The following is an 18,277-nucleotide window of genomic DNA, read 5'->3' on the forward strand; positions in this document are numbered from 1 at the left end:
TGTTTGGGCGTGGGCAGCACTGAATGTGGGTCATGCCTGTACTTGCTATCGAATTGAATTTGATCGAAATACAGAGTGTGGGCATACTAAAAATATACCACAGGAAAAACGTTCGGTTTTTATTTGTTATTTCAGATTCTAAAAAACATTACAAAATAAACATTTTTCAAATACATATTTTCCAAATTATATTTATTTTACATAATAAGTCCTATTAGAAAACAACGGGGACGGATCTGAGATGTTTATCCATGTCACTGTTCAAAACCATGCAAACGCAGAACTTTTTTCAACTTTTAATTAATTTTATATTATTAATTATTAGGACTATAACAATACTATAACAAAAAAATTTTTTTGTCGATTTTTCACGCCTACGCCGCCAGGAGCAGGCGTGAAACCTTATGGAGAATTCCTACAGGGTCGCCGGTCACTTTACCATAGTCTCTATCACTCTGCCACGGAATTTTAAAAAATATAAATATGTTAAACAAAGATATTTTGATTATTTATCAGACAAGAGAACATTTCGGAAACTGTTAACATTTTAAAGAAATTTTTGAATGAAAGATGTCAAGACGAAAATACATACAAAAATACAAGCAAATCGAATAAAGAAGAACGAATAGTGTTTGCATTGCGTATATAGATACGCATAACCGTATTTTCCGAAAGGGTGTGAGTTTGGTCAGGATGCGAATGTAAAATTTAAATGCATGGGACAAATAAATTATGGCAAGTGATGCTCACTTGGTGGGCAAATTTTTTAAATACAAACTACATTTGTTTTTCAAGTATAAAGGGAAGACGGAGAGACAATAGTGGGCTTTGGCATCTTTAGGGTGGCATCTTTAGGGTAGCATCTTTATGGTAGTTTTATTCCGACACTCGTAACAGAACCAGTGGCCATCTGGGATGTTATCCATGGGTGGCCGGAAGCAGTAGGTATGGTAGCCTTTGTCACATCCGTCGCATAACAACAGTTGGTCCTCTTTATCGCCACTGTGGCAGAATTGGCAGCTGGCCTTCATGATCGATTTGTCCCAGGCCACGGAGGTTTCCAGAAAGTAAAAGCACATGGAGACCTGGGCGGCCGTTTCGCAGTGTTTGACGGCCTCTCGCCATGTCAGCAGGGCTTTGGGCGGCTCGCTGGACGGGAAAGAGACGGACAGGACGCTCTGAACCAGATCGCCTTTGCTCTGACCGAGAGGAGCTTTCAGGTAACGACGTTCGATGGCCATTTCGAGGCTCAACAGCCTTTCTTTGGCCAGCTGTATGGGGTTAACTCTTTCGTCTTCGTCATCGTCATCATCAGACGACGTGTCTCCGGGCGTGCGGATTTTCAAGTTCATCTCAGAAGTGGCCCGGGCGGGCAATTTCCATTCTTTGACTTGCATGCTGGCAGAGGCCACGCGATCTTCCAGGGCTTCGATCTGTTCCAGCAGGAGAATGTCACCCCGCAGAGACGTCTCTCTCGACCACGAACCTTCCGCATCCGGCAAAGCGGCTCCGCCCACCAGTTTGACCTCGTCGGCGTTGCGCAGTTCCTTCAGCAGCAAATCTTTGGGATTGCCCTAGATGACGAAACAACGTTCAAAAGTTGAAAATGCGAAACCCGACAACTTTCAAATGTTTTCTTAATGATTCTAGTGGCAGAAGTTGAAGCCATTAGGGACAAGACGCAGCCATTAAACACAAGGTGCACTCGTGCAAACGCAAAAACGCAAAACGGCGGAGATGAAAACCAAAACTTACATGGCCGTGATGGTCCTTTTCCGTATGCTGACGGACGAAGAACAGACAATGAGAAAGAGAATGAAAGAAGTAGATAGCCAAGTGGCTACCACCTTTACCAACTTATTTCTTTCTTAAAAAATGGGGCGAGACGGGACGGGGTGTTGAAAGAAGCAATCAAAAAAGAACCAGTGAGGAAAGAGGACTCAAATTTAAAATGGATTACCTTCAAACACGATTCGCGAGCTAAGTCCATAAATCGTGTCAACATCCAGCTGAGCTCCTTCTCGCGAACGCCTCGAGGATGTAGCGATTCGACGTAAGTTTTGACTTGTTCCGGATCGACGATCCGCCACCAGCCGCGGGTCATTTCTGCAATAAGTTAAATTTATGGCGTCATTTTAGTGACGGTTTTTTGTTTAATAATCATAAAAAGTAAAACAAAAAAATAGATGTGACTAACCTTCCGGAATGGGTGCCATGATAATTTCCTCAGTTTCTTCCTTATCCGCTTCTTCTTTCTTTGAGACACGACCTTCACCTTCGTCTTCGGCGTCCGAGCCGAAACGATCCTTGCCCTGGTTGGCGGATGAATGGCGATCGCATGGAGTGCGGGGAAAGAGGCTGAACCACAAAGCCGGAAGAGCTTCCTGTGTTCCTTCTTCCTTCTTCAGAACGACCTCGGCTGTGGCTGGTATCATTCCGGCGGTCGTATTTTCTTCACTCTTGACATCGGCTTCTTCAACCAATTCCGTTTTGACGGCCGGTTGGTCCACTTTCATTGGTTCCTGAAGACTAGGAGTTTCTTTATCTTCTGGTTCAATTTTTGGCACAGGCAGAGTCGGTTTAGGCTCATCAGAGATCGGCTCGCTTTTGACTGGTGGGAATTCCGGCATGGGCTCGTCGCCGTTGCGCTGAGGGCCGATGGGAGGGGCGGGTTTGCCGTCCCAGGTGCCCAGTAGCCCGGCGTTGGCTTCTCCGGACTCTAGAGCTTCGAGGTAGACGCCGCCAGCGTGCGGCAAGATCCACAAACGTCGCCGGAAGCGATCCTGGCCCATATTGAGCGCTCGCAATTGCAAATCGGACAAGGCTAACTGAGTCAACATTTGGGCACTTTGCCGGCCTAAACGTTCAATCTTCCGTTTCAACTCCTCCACAGGAAGATTTTCATCTTCACCCTGTTAATTAATGAAGGATTTTTAAGTTTATGGTTGACCATAATTTATTCAACGGTAAATATTTTTTACCTCATCGCCTTGATCTGCATTGTCGTCGGCTTCACCCCCACTGTCTGCATCCGCCTCTTCCGGAATGCGATGCTTTTTAGAATGAAGCGTTTTGAGCTTCTCGATTTTCATGTCCACGATCCAGTGATCTCTGTTAAACATTAAAAAAAAATGAAATTGCAAACTTGAAAGTAATTAACTTTGGTAGATAATAAATGACGTACCTTCTGGCCGTGCTCTGACCCTCGATGGCACCTTCGATTTGACCAATGACGGCCTTGTTCTGGAGTAATTCGTTGACCATAAATCCCAAAATGGCCGCCTTTTGGGTGGGATTAAGTGAGAGGAAAGGCTTGCGTTTAAGCCACTCGGACATGAGGAAGGCCTCCGTGTCGGGGTATTCACCGGCGGCCAGCTTCAGAGGGCTGGACGTGATCTGGTCGGAGGTCGGCATTGTCACGTCACCCAATCCGTTGGCTTCCAAGTAGATGCGCAATATCTCGCTAACGTTGGTCGTCGTAATGTCGGTCTGCTTCAGCATCTGTCCCAAAAGGGTCGTGTAACTGTTGAGGTGCGGAATGCCCGGATCTTCAACGCAATAAACCAGCAAGTGTGTCATGACCAAAAGCAGTTCCTCCTCGGCTTCGCTGTCGTAGAGCAGGGCTCTCTGGAGACAGTCCAGCGACGGCAGACTCTCCATGTCAAAGCCCAGCGTTTCGCCGAACGTGTGAAGGAACTCGTAGACCATCAGGATGTCGGCCAGGGCCTGAATCATCAACCGTGATGGATTAGTTTGGGGTGAAGGGGAAGATTTGGGAAATTAAGATGAATCAAGTTGGTATATACCTGTCCGGCCAGCTTGAGGTTGGTGATGCGAGGAATCTCCGGTAAAGGCTTGTGATCCATCAAGGATGTGTCTTCGGTGGGGCTTTGGGGTTGGTTGTCTCTTTCGATAGCTAGAGCTTCGTCACACAAGCCTGGCTGTATGACCAATTTTCTTGCTTGGGCAAAAGCATCCTATATAAGAGAAAAAAGAATAATAAATTTACATACAAGTGGTACACATTTTGAACATGCTTACACCATCATTTCAAAAGTTGGTATAAATAAAGAGAAAAGGTTTCATTACCATTTGGGATGAACCTTCATCATTTTCAGATATTTTTGGTTCATGTGGGAGAACCCCTTCAAAATCCAAACCCCATACCTCTTCAAGTAGTATTAAGTCTTGAGCACGAGTATCTTGAATCTAAAATAAAATATTCTTAATAATCTGCCCAGGGAATTGACTTGAACACAGTTCTTACCTCACAAACTAAGTCGTCACCACATGAAGGGACAGTCTGCCCATGTGGGGGCTCCACTTCAAAACTAAAATCCAAAATCAAATTTTCTTCTTCAGCTGATGGACCGAAGAGGAATTTTTCCAATTCCAATACACTATCAGCATCAACCTTGAGAAATATTTCATAAAGCAACAATGGGTTATCAATACATTACTGGACCTCATTCTTAAACACTTTTGCATTATCTACTAAAACAACTTTGAAACACGCATGCTACATTCCTGTTTGACTATAGGTTACACTGTCAGCAGCTGCACAAGGAACATCCACACAGTACGACAATACCTTCCTTAATATACTTACACTCAGAAAATTGTATCAACTGTAATTACCTCATCAGGTTGATCCTGTTCAAGGATTAAAAAACACAGATGAGGGTCTGCAAGAAAATAGGCAGTTGAGCTTTCACCCATGACAATTTCATCTGGATTTAAGGGGATGTCCCACCCTGTATGGTGACTATCAAAGTCATCGAAACAATCCACCTAAAGAATGTTCAAGATGATATCCATTAGTTATAATACATGTAGATGTGGTTTACATCTCACACATCATTCTCATAGTCTTAAGCATATATTATAACTATACATTTTCATAACATGGAAGTTACATTACCAAGGAGAATGATTGGTTGGCAAAATCTTCACCAGCATCACTAACACCAGCAGAGACATCCATCTCCAGTCTAAACCAGGATGAATAATATAAAATATGAGACAAGGGTACGTAGAAAACAAACAAACTACCAGGCAAAATAAGCAAAAGTCCCACCTAACAAGATTCCTCTCAGAGACCAGAGGCACGACAAACTAGACTATTTCCTCTGCTGGCCTCGCCACAGCCTACTCAAAACAACATCAACGAACAATTCTCGACTTTATAACCCAGCAAAAAAAAAGGGATTAGCAACACTTCACTAGACTTCACAGTACAAATGCGACACCAAGCAAAAACAAACACGAAAAAACCCGCAGCAATCTACATGAGCCTCCTCTCTTCACGGAGTCATCCACACGACTGACCAGCAGTCCAGCACACCCAGTTTTGCCTTGTTCAAAAAATTGTTGTGTTAAGTTTTTCCTATTTAATTGTTACACCAATCGAGAGATCTCAGCAAGACCTATCCATTTCTGTTAATTTTTTTTAAGTTTTGATCAATAATTCAGTCGCATTAAAAGTTTTAAATTTTGGGGGAAGAGGTCTAAGGGGAGGGGGATGAGTCGAAACAAGGAAACTTTGACATGCTCGTTTGGGCATTTATCGTTGTTTTTTTCCCTTAAAATTATGCTTTTTTGGAATCCCCGTAAAACAGTGCATCTAGTGATGCATAATAATCAATTTTATAAGGTGTTTTTGTTATGAAAAAATGTAAATGATTAACGCCCAATCAGCTACTAGCAGCTGAAGGCCATTTTTAATAGCGGGTAATTTGAAAATCTGACGATAAATTTCAAAAAGGTTAAACGGCAGACACACAGCTTAATTACAGTGGTTTTATTATGATGATTATAATGAAAAGATTGATGCTAGCGTTGAAGTCATGCATTCATTCAGCACTTTTGCTTATCCGTTTATGGCGCATTATTTCTGATTAATTGAGCCAGCTCGGGTATATTTCAATATACCTCTTTTGCTGTTCAACTGTGAGCGAGTGACGATAGAAAAACAAATCCGACGGAAAAGAAGAAAAAAAAAACACACAAAACAAACTCGTCCATTACCAAATATATCTCTCTTTTCTTTTGCCTTTCCAATCCGAAGCCCCCCGACATCTTGCGCTTTTGTGTGTGTATATAGTCCGCATTCTCTTCTGTTGCAGTCAAGAAAGATATTGCTCCCTTTTACCACTCGGCCAGCAGGATCGTTTTCAAATGCCCATCAGCCAAATCGATGCTCATCATTGGTTGTTGGGGCGAAGCTCGGAGATCAAGTGGAGCCTTTCCTAGTCGTTTACGACGTCACGTGGACCAGAGCTTATCAGGACGACCAACCAGAACCTGGCCCGTCCACGCCAACCGCCGGTTCATCTGGATCGACCATTCAGAAAGACGAAACTACCAAGAAAGTTCTTCCTGCCACTCACGTCCTGAACCCGAACAGCGGCGGGTAAGATCCTTCCCTTCTTCTTCTGCTCCCATTAAACATGCGAATACTGATTCTACTGGTTATTTATTTGTTATGGTAATCAGGCTCGTATCCGCGGGCTCCAATGCGGAATCCAGTGCCAATCCTGGTTTGTTCTTTTCCTTTGGGGACGACGACGAGGAAATGTATACTATATCATCAACAATGGACGCCAATGAGAAACTAGGCAAAGCCACAGGTATGAAAAAAAAACAAAAAAAAATTAAAGACATTTGTCATTCTATACTTATCACGTATTTTTTTATTCGTTTTTCAAGCAGGTCTTCTGAATAAACTGATGCACAACATGGGCTCGCCATTTACTAACACAGTAATGCCCCAATTGATGATGGGCGAGAAGATTACGACGACCAATTCATACACCAGTTCAACATCAGTAGTGGCGCCACCCCCGCCTCCCTTCGCTTTGTCGCCCAAGGTCTCGGATCAGCCGGAAGTCACTCTGAACCAGCGGACTCTGATTAATTTGAAGGAGTGCGGGATAGACGGTGAACTGGATGTGGTCTTCTTGATCCCGACGTGGGACGCTGGGCACTTGATTGCCATCCTGTCTTCTCCGGACAAATTGGAGCTGTCTAGAAACACGGAAAATGTTTCAACAGAGAAAGCACCAAACATTGAAGGGAGCCACTCCAGCAGTTACTCCAGAGCCGTTACGGCTTCTACGGCCGTCCATTCGAGACGGAGCTGATGCTCAGTTTGACTGAAGATCACCAACAGCAGCAGTCGTCAGCCTCGTCCTCTAAACCCGTCCGGAGTAATATAGCGGCGAGTTTTGCAGCCCTCAATCAACTCGTCAACCCATCCAGCACTTGTGACAAAGACAAAAGTTACAACTACCTGGACGTACTCTCTCTTAAGCGTTCTTGTGATCTGGTGGACGTCGAACCCCTTCACTCGGTCTCGGCCAGCGATGGCGTCCGACTCGAAAAAGCCGACACGGGCAGTGCTCAGTTCACGGCGGTTGCTCTTAATGGCCTAGTGGAAGCATCTAAGCTGATGTCTCACAAAGATGTATGTTTAAATTTAACTGAATCTTTGTCTCGTTGGTTCCCCCTTTATTAATTTCACATCTATTTTCGTTTATTTTATCTAGACGTATGCAACTAGTCATCGTTGGCAACACTTGTTGGCCATCAATCCTCCCCCGGTCATTGTAATGGAACGGCTTCATTCGGGTAGCAGGAAATGTGTCGTCGATCGCTCGATTTCGGCGCCCACATTTTACTAAATCTGATGTTTACATCCCGGCGTGTCCTGATTGGGTGCAAGAAAGAAAAAAGAAATTGCTCTGTTTCGCGTTTGTTTCGTCGTGTTTCCACGCGAAAATCATTCGTCTTTTTCAACCCCCACCAGCCCAAAAAATTTTTGGTCATTCACTCACACCTTTCAACTCTTCATTCTTCTTCGTGCAAAAGTTAGTGGTCAAGCTTATCTAATCCGGTTGCCGATCGATTACGTTCGAAGCTTTATTTTATTTTTTTTTTTCGTTTAGTTATTATCGGAAAATTTCGTGATTTTCACTTTCGTTTTTTTTTTTTCTTTTCTTTTCTTAAAACGCCTGGAACTTCGCGAGCGGTTTTTTTTTTCCTCTTGATCGCCGTGATCGACTGCAATTTTTTGTTTCTTCTTTTCCCTCCCATATTCCAATTTTTTTTTTTAAGAATTTTTGGGGGGTATTGTGTGTGTGTTGGAATCTCGTCGACACGCCGAGGTCGGCGACGTCGGGACGACACACAGAAAGTGACGGTGGTGAAAACACTTTTTTTTTATTTTATTTAAAATATTTTAAAAAATAAATAAATGTAAGCCTAAAGTCCGACTTAACACTAGGTTACACTAGGCACGACTTAAAAATGACATATCATAGTGAACGTGAATAGCCTAGTGGTTAGAGCGTCTGGAAAAAAAGAATGAATGATGGAGGCTCAGTGTGCCACTGTGTTCAACTGTCGGTACGTGTCCGGCACGTACGAGTCTCAAATGTACGCACTCTAATTTATGAGAGAATCGAGGAGGAAAGGCGGTGAGGGGTACATGCGGGGCAGGATTACGTGTGTTTGGGCGTGGGCAGCACTGAATGTGGGTCATGCCTGTACTTGCTATCGAATTGAATTTGATCGAAATACAGAGTGTGGGCATACTAAAAATATACCACAGGAAAAACGTTCGGTTTTTATTTGTTATTTCAGATTCTAAAAAACATTACAAAATAAACATTTTTCAAATACATATTTTCCAAATTATATTTATTTTACATAATAAGTCCTATTAGAAAACAACGGGGACGGATCTGAGATGTTTATCCATGTCACTGTTCAAAACCATGCAAACGCAGAACTTTTTTCAACTTTTAATTAATTTTATATTATTAATTATTAGGACTATAACAATACTATAACAAAAAAATTTTTTTGTCGATTTTTCACGCCTACGCCGCCAGGAGCAGGCGTGAAACCTTATGGAGAATTCCTACAGGGTCGCCGGTCACTTTACCATAGTCTCTATCACTCTGCCACGGAATTTTAAAAAATATAAATATGTTAAACAAAGATATTTTGATTATTTATCAGACAAGAGAACATTTCGGAAACTGTTAACATTTTAAAGAAATTTTTGAATGAAAGATGTCAAGACGAAAATACATACAAAAATACAAGCAAATCGAATAAAGAAGAACGAATAGTGTTTGCATTGCGTATATAGATACGCATAACCGTATTTTCCGAAAGGGTGTGAGTTTGGTCAGGATGCGAATGTAAAATTTAAATGCATGGGACAAATAAATTATGGCAAGTGATGCTCACTTGGTGGGCAAATTTTTTAAATACAAACTACATTTGTTTTTCAAGTATAAAGGGAAGACGGAGAGACAATAGTGGGCTTTGGCATCTTTAGGGTGGCATCTTTAGGGTAGCATCTTTATGGTAGTTTTATTCCGACACTCGTAACAGAACCAGTGGCCATCTGGGATGTTATCCATGGGTGGCCGGAAGCAGTAGGTATGGTAGCCTTTGTCACATCCGTCGCATAACAACAGTTGGTCCTCTTTATCGCCACTGTGGCAGAATTGGCAGCTGGCCTTCATGATCGATTTGTCCCAGGCCACGGAGGTTTCCAGAAAGTAAAAGCACATGGAGACCTGGGCGGCCGTTTCGCAGTGTTTGACGGCCTCTCGCCATGTCAGCAGGGCTTTGGGCGGCTCGCTGGACGGGAAAGAGACGGACAGGACGCTCTGAACCAGATCGCCTTTGCTCTGACCGAGAGGAGCTTTCAGGTAACGACGTTCGATGGCCATTTCGAGGCTCAACAGCCTTTCTTTGGCCAGCTGTATGGGGTTAACTCTTTCGTCTTCGTCATCGTCATCATCAGACGACGTGTCTCCGGGCGTGCGGATTTTCAAGTTCATCTCAGAAGTGGCCCGGGCGGGCAATTTCCATTCTTTGACTTGCATGCTGGCAGAGGCCACGCGATCTTCCAGGGCTTCGATCTGTTCCAGCAGGAGAATGTCACCCCGCAGAGACGTCTCTCTCGACCACGAACCTTCCGCATCCGGCAAAGCGGCTCCGCCCACCAGTTTGACCTCGTCGGCGTTGCGCAGTTCCTTCAGCAGCAAATCTTTGGGATTGCCCTAGATGACGAAACAACGTTCAAAAGTTGAAAATGCGAAACCCGACAACTTTCAAATGTTTTCTTAATGATTCTAGTGGCAGAAGTTGAAGCCATTAGGGACAAGACGCAGCCATTAAACACAAGGTGCACTCGTGCAAACGCAAAAACGCAAAACGGCGGAGATGAAAACCAAAACTTACATGGCCGTGATGGTCCTTTTCCGTATGCTGACGGACGAAGAACAGACAATGAGAAAGAGAATGAAAGAAGTAGATAGCCAAGTGGCTACCACCTTTACCAACTTATTTCTTTCTTAAAAAATGGGGCGAGACGGGACGGGGTGTTGAAAGAAGCAATCAAAAAAGAACCAGTGAGGAAAGAGGACTCAAATTTAAAATGGATTACCTTCAAACACGATTCGCGAGCTAAGTCCATAAATCGTGTCAACATCCAGCTGAGCTCCTTCTCGCGAACGCCTCGAGGATGTAGCGATTCGACGTAAGTTTTGACTTGTTCCGGATCGACGATCCGCCACCAGCCGCGGGTCATTTCTGCAATAAGTTAAATTTATGGCGTCATTTTAGTGACGGTTTTTTGTTTAATAATCATAAAAAGTAAAACAAAAAAATAGATGTGACTAACCTTCCGGAATGGGTGCCATGATAATTTCCTCAGTTTCTTCCTTATCCGCTTCTTCTTTCTTTGAGACACGACCTTCACCTTCGTCTTCGGCGTCCGAGCCGAAACGATCCTTGCCCTGGTTGGCGGATGAATGGCGATCGCATGGAGTGCGGGGAAAGAGGCTGAACCACAAAGCCGGAAGAGCTTCCTGTGTTCCTTCTTCCTTCTTCAGAACGACCTCGGCTGTGGCTGGTATCATTCCGGCGGTCGTATTTTCTTCACTCTTGACATCGGCTTCTTCAACCAATTCCGTTTTGACGGCCGGTTGGTCCACTTTCATTGGTTCCTGAAGACTAGGAGTTTCTTTATCTTCTGGTTCAATTTTTGGCACAGGCAGAGTCGGTTTAGGCTCATCAGAGATCGGCTCGCTTTTGACTGGTGGGAATTCCGGCATGGGCTCGTCGCCGTTGCGCTGAGGGCCGATGGGAGGGGCGGGTTTGCCGTCCCAGGTGCCCAGTAGCCCGGCGTTGGCTTCTCCGGACTCTAGAGCTTCGAGGTAGACGCCGCCAGCGTGCGGCAAGATCCACAAACGTCGCCGGAAGCGATCCTGGCCCATATTGAGCGCTCGCAATTGCAAATCGGACAAGGCTAACTGAGTCAACATTTGGGCACTTTGCCGGCCTAAACGTTCAATCTTCCGTTTCAACTCCTCCACAGGAAGATTTTCATCTTCACCCTGTTAATTAATGAAGGATTTTTAAGTTTATGGTTGACCATAATTTATTCAACGGTAAATATTTTTTACCTCATCGCCTTGATCTGCATTGTCGTCGGCTTCACCCCCACTGTCTGCATCCGCCTCTTCCGGAATGCGATGCTTTTTAGAATGAAGCGTTTTGAGCTTCTCGATTTTCATGTCCACGATCCAGTGATCTCTGTTAAACATTAAAAAAAAATGAAATTGCAAACTTGAAAGTAATTAACTTTGGTAGATAATAAATGACGTACCTTCTGGCCGTGCTCTGACCCTCGATGGCACCTTCGATTTGACCAATGACGGCCTTGTTCTGGAGTAATTCGTTGACCATAAATCCCAAAATGGCCGCCTTTTGGGTGGGATTAAGTGAGAGGAAAGGCTTGCGTTTAAGCCACTCGGACATGAGGAAGGCCTCCGTGTCGGGGTATTCACCGGCGGCCAGCTTCAGAGGGCTGGACGTGATCTGGTCGGAGGTCGGCATTGTCACGTCACCCAATCCGTTGGCTTCCAAGTAGATGCGCAATATCTCGCTAACGTTGGTCGTCGTAATGTCGGTCTGCTTCAGCATCTGTCCCAAAAGGGTCGTGTAACTGTTGAGGTGCGGAATGCCCGGATCTTCAACGCAATAAACCAGCAAGTGTGTCATGACCAAAAGCAGTTCCTCCTCGGCTTCGCTGTCGTAGAGCAGGGCTCTCTGGAGACAGTCCAGCGACGGCAGACTCTCCATGTCAAAGCCCAGCGTTTCGCCGAACGTGTGAAGGAACTCGTAGACCATCAGGATGTCGGCCAGGGCCTGAATCATCAACCGTGATGGATTAGTTTGGGGTGAAGGGGAAGATTTGGGAAATTAAGATGAATCAAGTTGGTATATACCTGTCCGGCCAGCTTGAGGTTGGTGATGCGAGGAATCTCCGGTAAAGGCTTGTGATCCATCAAGGATGTGTCTTCGGTGGGGCTTTGGGGTTGGTTGTCTCTTTCGATAGCTAGAGCTTCGTCACACAAGCCTGGCTGTATGACCAATTTTCTTGCTTGGGCAAAAGCATCCTATATAAGAGAAAAAAGAATAATAAATTTACATACAAGTGGTACACATTTTGAACATGCTTACACCATCATTTCAAAAGTTGGTATAAATAAAGAGAAAAGGTTTCATTACCATTTGGGATGAACCTTCATCATTTTCAGATATTTTTGGTTCATGTGGGAGAACCCCTTCAAAATCCAAACCCCATACCTCTTCAAGTAGTATTAAGTCTTGAGCACGAGTATCTTGAATCTAAAATAAAATATTCTTAATAATCTGCCCAGGGAATTGACTTGAACACAGTTCTTACCTCACAAACTAAGTCGTCACCACATGAAGGGACAGTCTGCCCATGTGGGGGCTCCACTTCAAAACTAAAATCCAAAATCAAATTTTCTTCTTCAGCTGATGGACCGAAGAGGAATTTTTCCAATTCCAATACACTATCAGCATCAACCTTGAGAAATATTTCATAAAGCAACAATGGGTTATCAATACATTACTGGACCTCATTCTTAAACACTTTTGCATTATCTACTAAAACAACTTTGAAACACGCATGCTACATTCCTGTTTGACTATAGGTTACACTGTCAGCAGCTGCACAAGGAACATCCACACAGTACGACAATACCTTCCTTAATATACTTACACTCAGAAAATTGTATCAACTGTAATTACCTCATCAGGTTGATCCTGTTCAAGGATTAAAAAACACAGATGAGGGTCTGCAAGAAAATAGGCAGTTGAGCTTTCACCCATGACAATTTCATCTGGATTTAAGGGGATGTCCCACCCTGTATGGTGACTATCAAAGTCATCGAAACAATCCACCTAAAGAATGTTCAAGATGATATCCATTAGTTATAATACATGTAGATGTGGTTTACATCTCACACATCATTCTCATAGTCTTAAGCATATATTATAACTATACATTTTCATAACATGGAAGTTACATTACCAAGGAGAATGATTGGTTGGCAAAATCTTCACCAGCATCACTAACACCAGCAGAGACATCCATCTCCAGTCTAAACCAGGATGAATAATATAAAATATGAGACAAGGGTACGTAGAAAACAAACAAACTACCAGGCAAAATAAGCAAAAGTCCCACCTAACAAGATTCCTCTCAGAGACCAGAGGCACGACAAACTAGACTATTTCCTCTGCTGGCCTCGCCACAGCCTACTCAAAACAACATCAACGAACAATTCTCGACTTTATAACCCAGCAAAAAAAAAGGGATTAGCAACACTTCACTAGACTTCACAGTACAAATGCGACACCAAGCAAAAACAAACACGAAAAAACCCGCAGCAATCTACATGAGCCTCCTCTCTTCACGGAGTCATCCACACGACTGACCAGCAGTCCAGCACACCCAGTTTTGCCTTGTTCAAAAAATTGTTGTGTTAAGTTTTTCCTATTTAATTGTTACACCAATCGAGAGATCTCAGCAAGACCTATCCATTTCTGTTAATTTTTTTTAAGTTTTGATCAATAATTCAGTCGCATTAAAAGTTTTAAATTTTGGGGGAAGAGGTCTAAGGGGAGGGGGATGAGTCGAAACAAGGAAACTTTGACATGCTCGTTTGGGCATTTATCGTTGTTTTTTTCCCTTAAAATTATGCTTTTTTGGAATCCCCGTAAAACAGTGCATCTAGTGATGCATAATAATCAATTTTATAAGGTGTTTTTGTTATGAAAAAATGTAAATGATTAACGCCCAATCAGCTACTAGCAGCTGAAGGCCATTTTTAATAGCGGGTAATTTGAAAATCTGACGATAAATTTCAAAAAGGTTAAACGGCAGACACACAGCTTAATTACAGTGGTTTTATTATGATGATTATAATGAAAAGATTGATGCTAGCGTTGAAGTCATGCATTCATTCAGCACTTTTGCTTATCCGTTTATGGCGCATTATTTCTGATTAATTGAGCCAGCTCGGGTATATTTCAATATACCTCTTTTGCTGTTCAACTGTGAGCGAGTGACGATAGAAAAACAAATCCGACGGAAAAGAAGAAAAAAAAAACACACAAAACAAACTCGTCCATTACCAAATATATCTCTCTTTTCTTTTGCCTTTCCAATCCGAAGCCCCCCGACATCTTGCGCTTTTGTGTGTGTATATAGTCCGCATTCTCTTCTGTTGCAGTCAAGAAAGATATTGCTCCCTTTTACCACTCGGCCAGCAGGATCGTTTTCAAATGCCCATCAGCCAAATCGATGCTCATCATTGGTTGTTGGGGCGAAGCTCGGAGATCAAGTGGAGCCTTTCCTAGTCGTTTACGACGTCACGTGGACCAGAGCTTATCAGGACGACCAACCAGAACCTGGCCCGTCCACGCCAACCGCCGGTTCATCTGGATCGACCATTCAGAAAGACGAAACTACCAAGAAAGTTCTTCCTGCCACTCACGTCCTGAACCCGAACAGCGGCGGGTAAGATCCTTCCCTTCTTCTTCTGCTCCCATTAAACATGCGAATACTGATTCTACTGGTTATTTATTTGTTATGGTAATCAGGCTCGTATCCGCGGGCTCCAATGCGGAATCCAGTGCCAATCCTGGTTTGTTCTTTTCCTTTGGGGACGACGACGAGGAAATGTATACTATATCATCAACAATGGACGCCAATGAGAAACTAGGCAAAGCCACAGGTATGAAAAAAAAACAAAAAAAAATTAAAGACATTTGTCATTCTATACTTATCACGTATTTTTTTATTCGTTTTTCAAGCAGGTCTTCTGAATAAACTGATGCACAACATGGGCTCGCCATTTACTAACACAGTAATGCCCCAATTGATGATGGGCGAGAAGATTACGACGACCAATTCATACACCAGTTCAACATCAGTAGTGGCGCCACCCCCGCCTCCCTTCGCTTTGTCGCCCAAGGTCTCGGATCAGCCGGAAGTCACTCTGAACCAGCGGACTCTGATTAATTTGAAGGAGTGCGGGATAGACGGTGAACTGGATGTGGTCTTCTTGATCCCGACGTGGGACGCTGGGCACTTGATTGCCATCCTGTCTTCTCCGGACAAATTGGAGCTGTCTAGAAACACGGAAAATGTTTCAACAGAGAAAGCACCAAACATTGAAGGGAGCCACTCCAGCAGTTACTCCAGAGCCGTTACGGCTTCTACGGCCGTCCATTCGAGACGGAGCTGATGCTCAGTTTGACTGAAGATCACCAACAGCAGCAGTCGTCAGCCTCGTCCTCTAAACCCGTCCGGAGTAATATAGCGGCGAGTTTTGCAGCCCTCAATCAACTCGTCAACCCATCCAGCACTTGTGACAAAGACAAAAGTTACAACTACCTGGACGTACTCTCTCTTAAGCGTTCTTGTGATCTGGTGGACGTCGAACCCCTTCACTCGGTCTCGGCCAGCGATGGCGTCCGACTCGAAAAAGCCGACACGGGCAGTGCTCAGTTCACGGCGGTTGCTCTTAATGGCCTAGTGGAAGCATCTAAGCTGATGTCTCACAAAGATGTATGTTTAAATTTAACTGAATCTTTGTCTCGTTGGTTCCCCCTTTATTAATTTCACATCTATTTTCGTTTATTTTATCTAGACGTATGCAACTAGTCATCGTTGGCAACACTTGTTGGCCATCAATCCTCCCCCGGTCATTGTAATGGAACGGCTTCATTCGGGTAGCAGGAAATGTGTCGTCGATCGCTCGATTTCGGCGCCCACATTTTACTAAATCTGATGTTTACATCCCGGCGTGTCCTGATTGGGTGCAAGAAAGAAAAAAGAAATTGCTCTGTTTCGCGTTTGTTTCGTCGTGTTTCCACGCGAAAATCATTCGTCTTTTTCAACCCCCACCAGCCCAAAAAATTTTTGGTCATTCACTCACACCTTTCAACTCTTCATTCTTCTTCGTGCAAAAGTTAGTGGTCAAGCTTATCTAATCCGGTTGCCGATCGATTACGTTCGAAGCTTTATTTTATTTTTTTTTTTCGTTTAGTTATTATCGGAAAATTTCGTGATTTTCACTTTCGTTTTTTTTTTTTCTTTTCTTTTCTTAAAACGCCTGGAACTTCGCGAGCGGTTTTTTTTTTCCTCTTGATCGCCGTGATCGACTGCAATTTTTTGTTTCTTCTTTTCCCTCCCATATTCCAATTTTTTTTTTTAAGAATTTTTGGGGGGTATTGTGTGTGTGTTGGAATCTCGTCGACACGCCGAGGTCGGCGACGTCGGGACGACACACAGAAAGTGACGGTGGTGAAAACACTTTTTTTTTATTTTATTTAAAATATTTTAAAAAATAAATAAATGTAAGCCTAAAGTCCGACTTAACACTAGGTTACACTAGGCACGACTTAAAAATGACATATCATAGTGAACGTGAATAGCCTAGTGGTTAGAGCGTCTGGAAAAAAAGAATGAATGATGGAGGCTCAGTGTGCCACTGTGTTCAACTGTCGGTACGTGTCCGGCACGTACGAGTCTCAAATGTACGCACTCTAATTTATGAGAGAATCGAGGAGGAAAGGCGGTGAGGGGTACATGCGGGGCAGGATTACGTGTGTTTGGGCGTGGGCAGCACTGAATGTGGGTCATGCCTGTACTTGCTATCGAATTGAATTTGATCGAAATACAGAGTGTGGGCATACTAAAAATATACCACAGGAAAAACGTTCGGTTTTTATTTATTATTTCAGATTTAAAAAAAAAAACATTACAAGATAAATATTTTTCAAATACATATTTTCCAAATTATATCCATTTTATATAATAAGCCCTATTAGAAAATAACGGGGACGGATCTGAAATGTTTATCCATGTAAGTGTTCAAAACCATGCAAACGCAAAACTTTTTTTCAACTTTTAATTAATTTTATATTATTAATTATTGGGACTATTGTTCCTAAACTAGACAATTTGTTTTTATCGATTTTATTCACACCTACGTCGTCAGAGCAGTGCGACCACGACAATATATAGTGGCGGATGAAAACCATCTGGGTCGTCGCTTGACTGGCAAACGGCGCCGTACGGCCGAACGTGGCCCCCGACTCTCCGTGCTGAGTATCCAGGGCTCCGTAGTTAAATGTCAAGTGGAAATGATGAAGCAAGAAACGGTGACGTTCAAATTCGATCAAGCTGTTACGGTTCTGGTCGGTCCGGCTGACGTGGCCAACCACCTCATTAAACGTCGATTGCTTAGTGAACAACATGCGGAAATTTTCATCGAGCAGGTAAATATTGGTTTAAAGTTTGATTTGAATCATAGTTTTGATTCAATTTCTTTGTGGTTTCAGGTGGAGGATATTTTACGACAATTGAGAGAGAATCCGGATGTCCTTTCTGTGGTATCTATACCTCCAGCCAAGCCGGCTGATGATTCATTGTCACCTAACCGATCAGACACGACGGCTGCTACATCTACTTTCAGCGTTGTATCAGTCGAAAGTGTCGAATGCACGTCGAAATGCCCGCGATGGATGAAATCCCCCACCCCCAGGATATAGACACCCGATATTCCTCAATTGGTTCCTGTCGCAGTCTTGGCTGCCATTCCAGTTGCCGTTCCAGTTTCCGTTCCTGTCGTGGCTTAATTCCAGTTGGATAAGATCTGCCAGTCTAGACGGAAGCGATGCATGTCACACGGGACCGAGCGACTCAGCCGTCTCGGCTGTCTCAGCAGCGCTTACTACTATTCAATTCCAACGAACAACAATCGTCCCAATAACAACAACCACAGTTCGTTAACCCTCTCCCCCCCCCTTCCTCGAAGGGTGACGTATGTTGTCGATCTGGAAATAATAATAAAACTTCAAAATATTT

The 18,277-nt window shown here is 43.6% G+C and overlaps 5 protein-coding genes across 7 annotated transcripts; 3 read left to right on the plus strand and 2 right to left on the minus strand.

Moving 5' to 3' along the window:
* Nucleotides 1-229: 229 nt before the first annotated feature.
* LOC124320790 (bromodomain adjacent to zinc finger domain protein 2B-like) lies at nucleotides 230-5,311 on the minus strand. 2 transcript variants are annotated; one of them, XM_046783676.1, is made up of 12 exons: nucleotides 5,078-5,311; nucleotides 4,922-4,991; nucleotides 4,639-4,791; nucleotides 4,268-4,414; nucleotides 4,090-4,209; nucleotides 3,807-3,977; nucleotides 3,185-3,726; nucleotides 2,982-3,111; nucleotides 2,198-2,912; nucleotides 1,961-2,106; nucleotides 1,756-1,782; nucleotides 230-1,574 (listed from the first exon to the last, which is right to left on the minus strand). In XM_046783676.1, the coding sequence occupies exons 2-12, from the start codon at nucleotides 4,982-4,984 to the stop codon at nucleotides 852-854; spliced, it is 2,937 nt and encodes a 978-aa protein (XP_046639632.1). In that variant the 5' UTR covers nucleotides 4,985-4,991; nucleotides 5,078-5,311; the 3' UTR covers nucleotides 230-851. The 2 variants fall into 2 exon arrangements, with proteins under 2 accessions (XP_046639632.1, XP_046639633.1); XM_046783677.1 differs by lacking the exon at nucleotides 1,756-1,782.
* Nucleotides 5,002-7,484, plus strand: LOC124336420. The gene is made up of 4 exons (XM_046790262.1): nucleotides 5,002-5,028; nucleotides 6,126-6,412; nucleotides 6,496-6,629; nucleotides 6,712-7,484. The coding sequence occupies exons 1-4, from the start codon at nucleotides 5,002-5,004 to the stop codon at nucleotides 7,140-7,142; spliced, it is 879 nt and encodes a 292-aa protein (XP_046646218.1). The 3' UTR covers nucleotides 7,143-7,484.
* A 1,253-nt stretch (nucleotides 7,485-8,737) lies between these two features.
* LOC124320791 (bromodomain adjacent to zinc finger domain protein 2B-like) lies at nucleotides 8,738-13,819 on the minus strand. Of its 2 annotated transcripts, XM_046783678.1 has the most exons (12): nucleotides 13,586-13,819; nucleotides 13,430-13,499; nucleotides 13,147-13,299; nucleotides 12,776-12,922; nucleotides 12,598-12,717; nucleotides 12,315-12,485; nucleotides 11,693-12,234; nucleotides 11,490-11,619; nucleotides 10,706-11,420; nucleotides 10,469-10,614; nucleotides 10,264-10,290; nucleotides 8,738-10,082 (listed from the first exon to the last, which is right to left on the minus strand). In XM_046783678.1, exons 2-12 carry the CDS (start codon nucleotides 13,490-13,492, stop codon nucleotides 9,360-9,362), a joined length of 2,937 nt encoding a protein of 978 aa, XP_046639634.1. In that variant the 5' UTR covers nucleotides 13,493-13,499; nucleotides 13,586-13,819; the 3' UTR covers nucleotides 8,738-9,359. The 2 variants fall into 2 exon arrangements, with proteins under 2 accessions (XP_046639634.1, XP_046639635.1); XM_046783679.1 differs by lacking the exon at nucleotides 10,264-10,290.
* Nucleotides 13,510-15,992, plus strand: LOC124336507. The gene is made up of 4 exons (XM_046790384.1): nucleotides 13,510-13,536; nucleotides 14,634-14,920; nucleotides 15,004-15,137; nucleotides 15,220-15,992. Exons 1-4 carry the CDS (start codon nucleotides 13,510-13,512, stop codon nucleotides 15,648-15,650), a joined length of 879 nt encoding a protein of 292 aa, XP_046646340.1. The 3' UTR covers nucleotides 15,651-15,992.
* Nucleotides 15,993-16,879: 887 nt separating this feature from the next.
* Nucleotides 16,880-18,174, plus strand: LOC124336595. The gene is made up of 3 exons (XM_046790423.1): nucleotides 16,880-16,914; nucleotides 17,367-17,688; nucleotides 17,752-18,174. Exons 1-3 carry the CDS (start codon nucleotides 16,880-16,882, stop codon nucleotides 17,959-17,961), a joined length of 567 nt encoding a protein of 188 aa, XP_046646379.1. The 3' UTR covers nucleotides 17,962-18,174.
* The last annotated feature ends 103 nt before the right edge of the window (nucleotides 18,175-18,277 follow it).

This window comes from Daphnia pulicaria, chromosome 1 (assembly GCF_021234035.1).
Source record: "Daphnia pulicaria isolate SC F1-1A chromosome 1, SC_F0-13Bv2, whole genome shotgun sequence".
NCBI classification, from domain to species: domain Eukaryota; kingdom Metazoa; phylum Arthropoda; class Branchiopoda; order Diplostraca; family Daphniidae; genus Daphnia; species Daphnia pulicaria.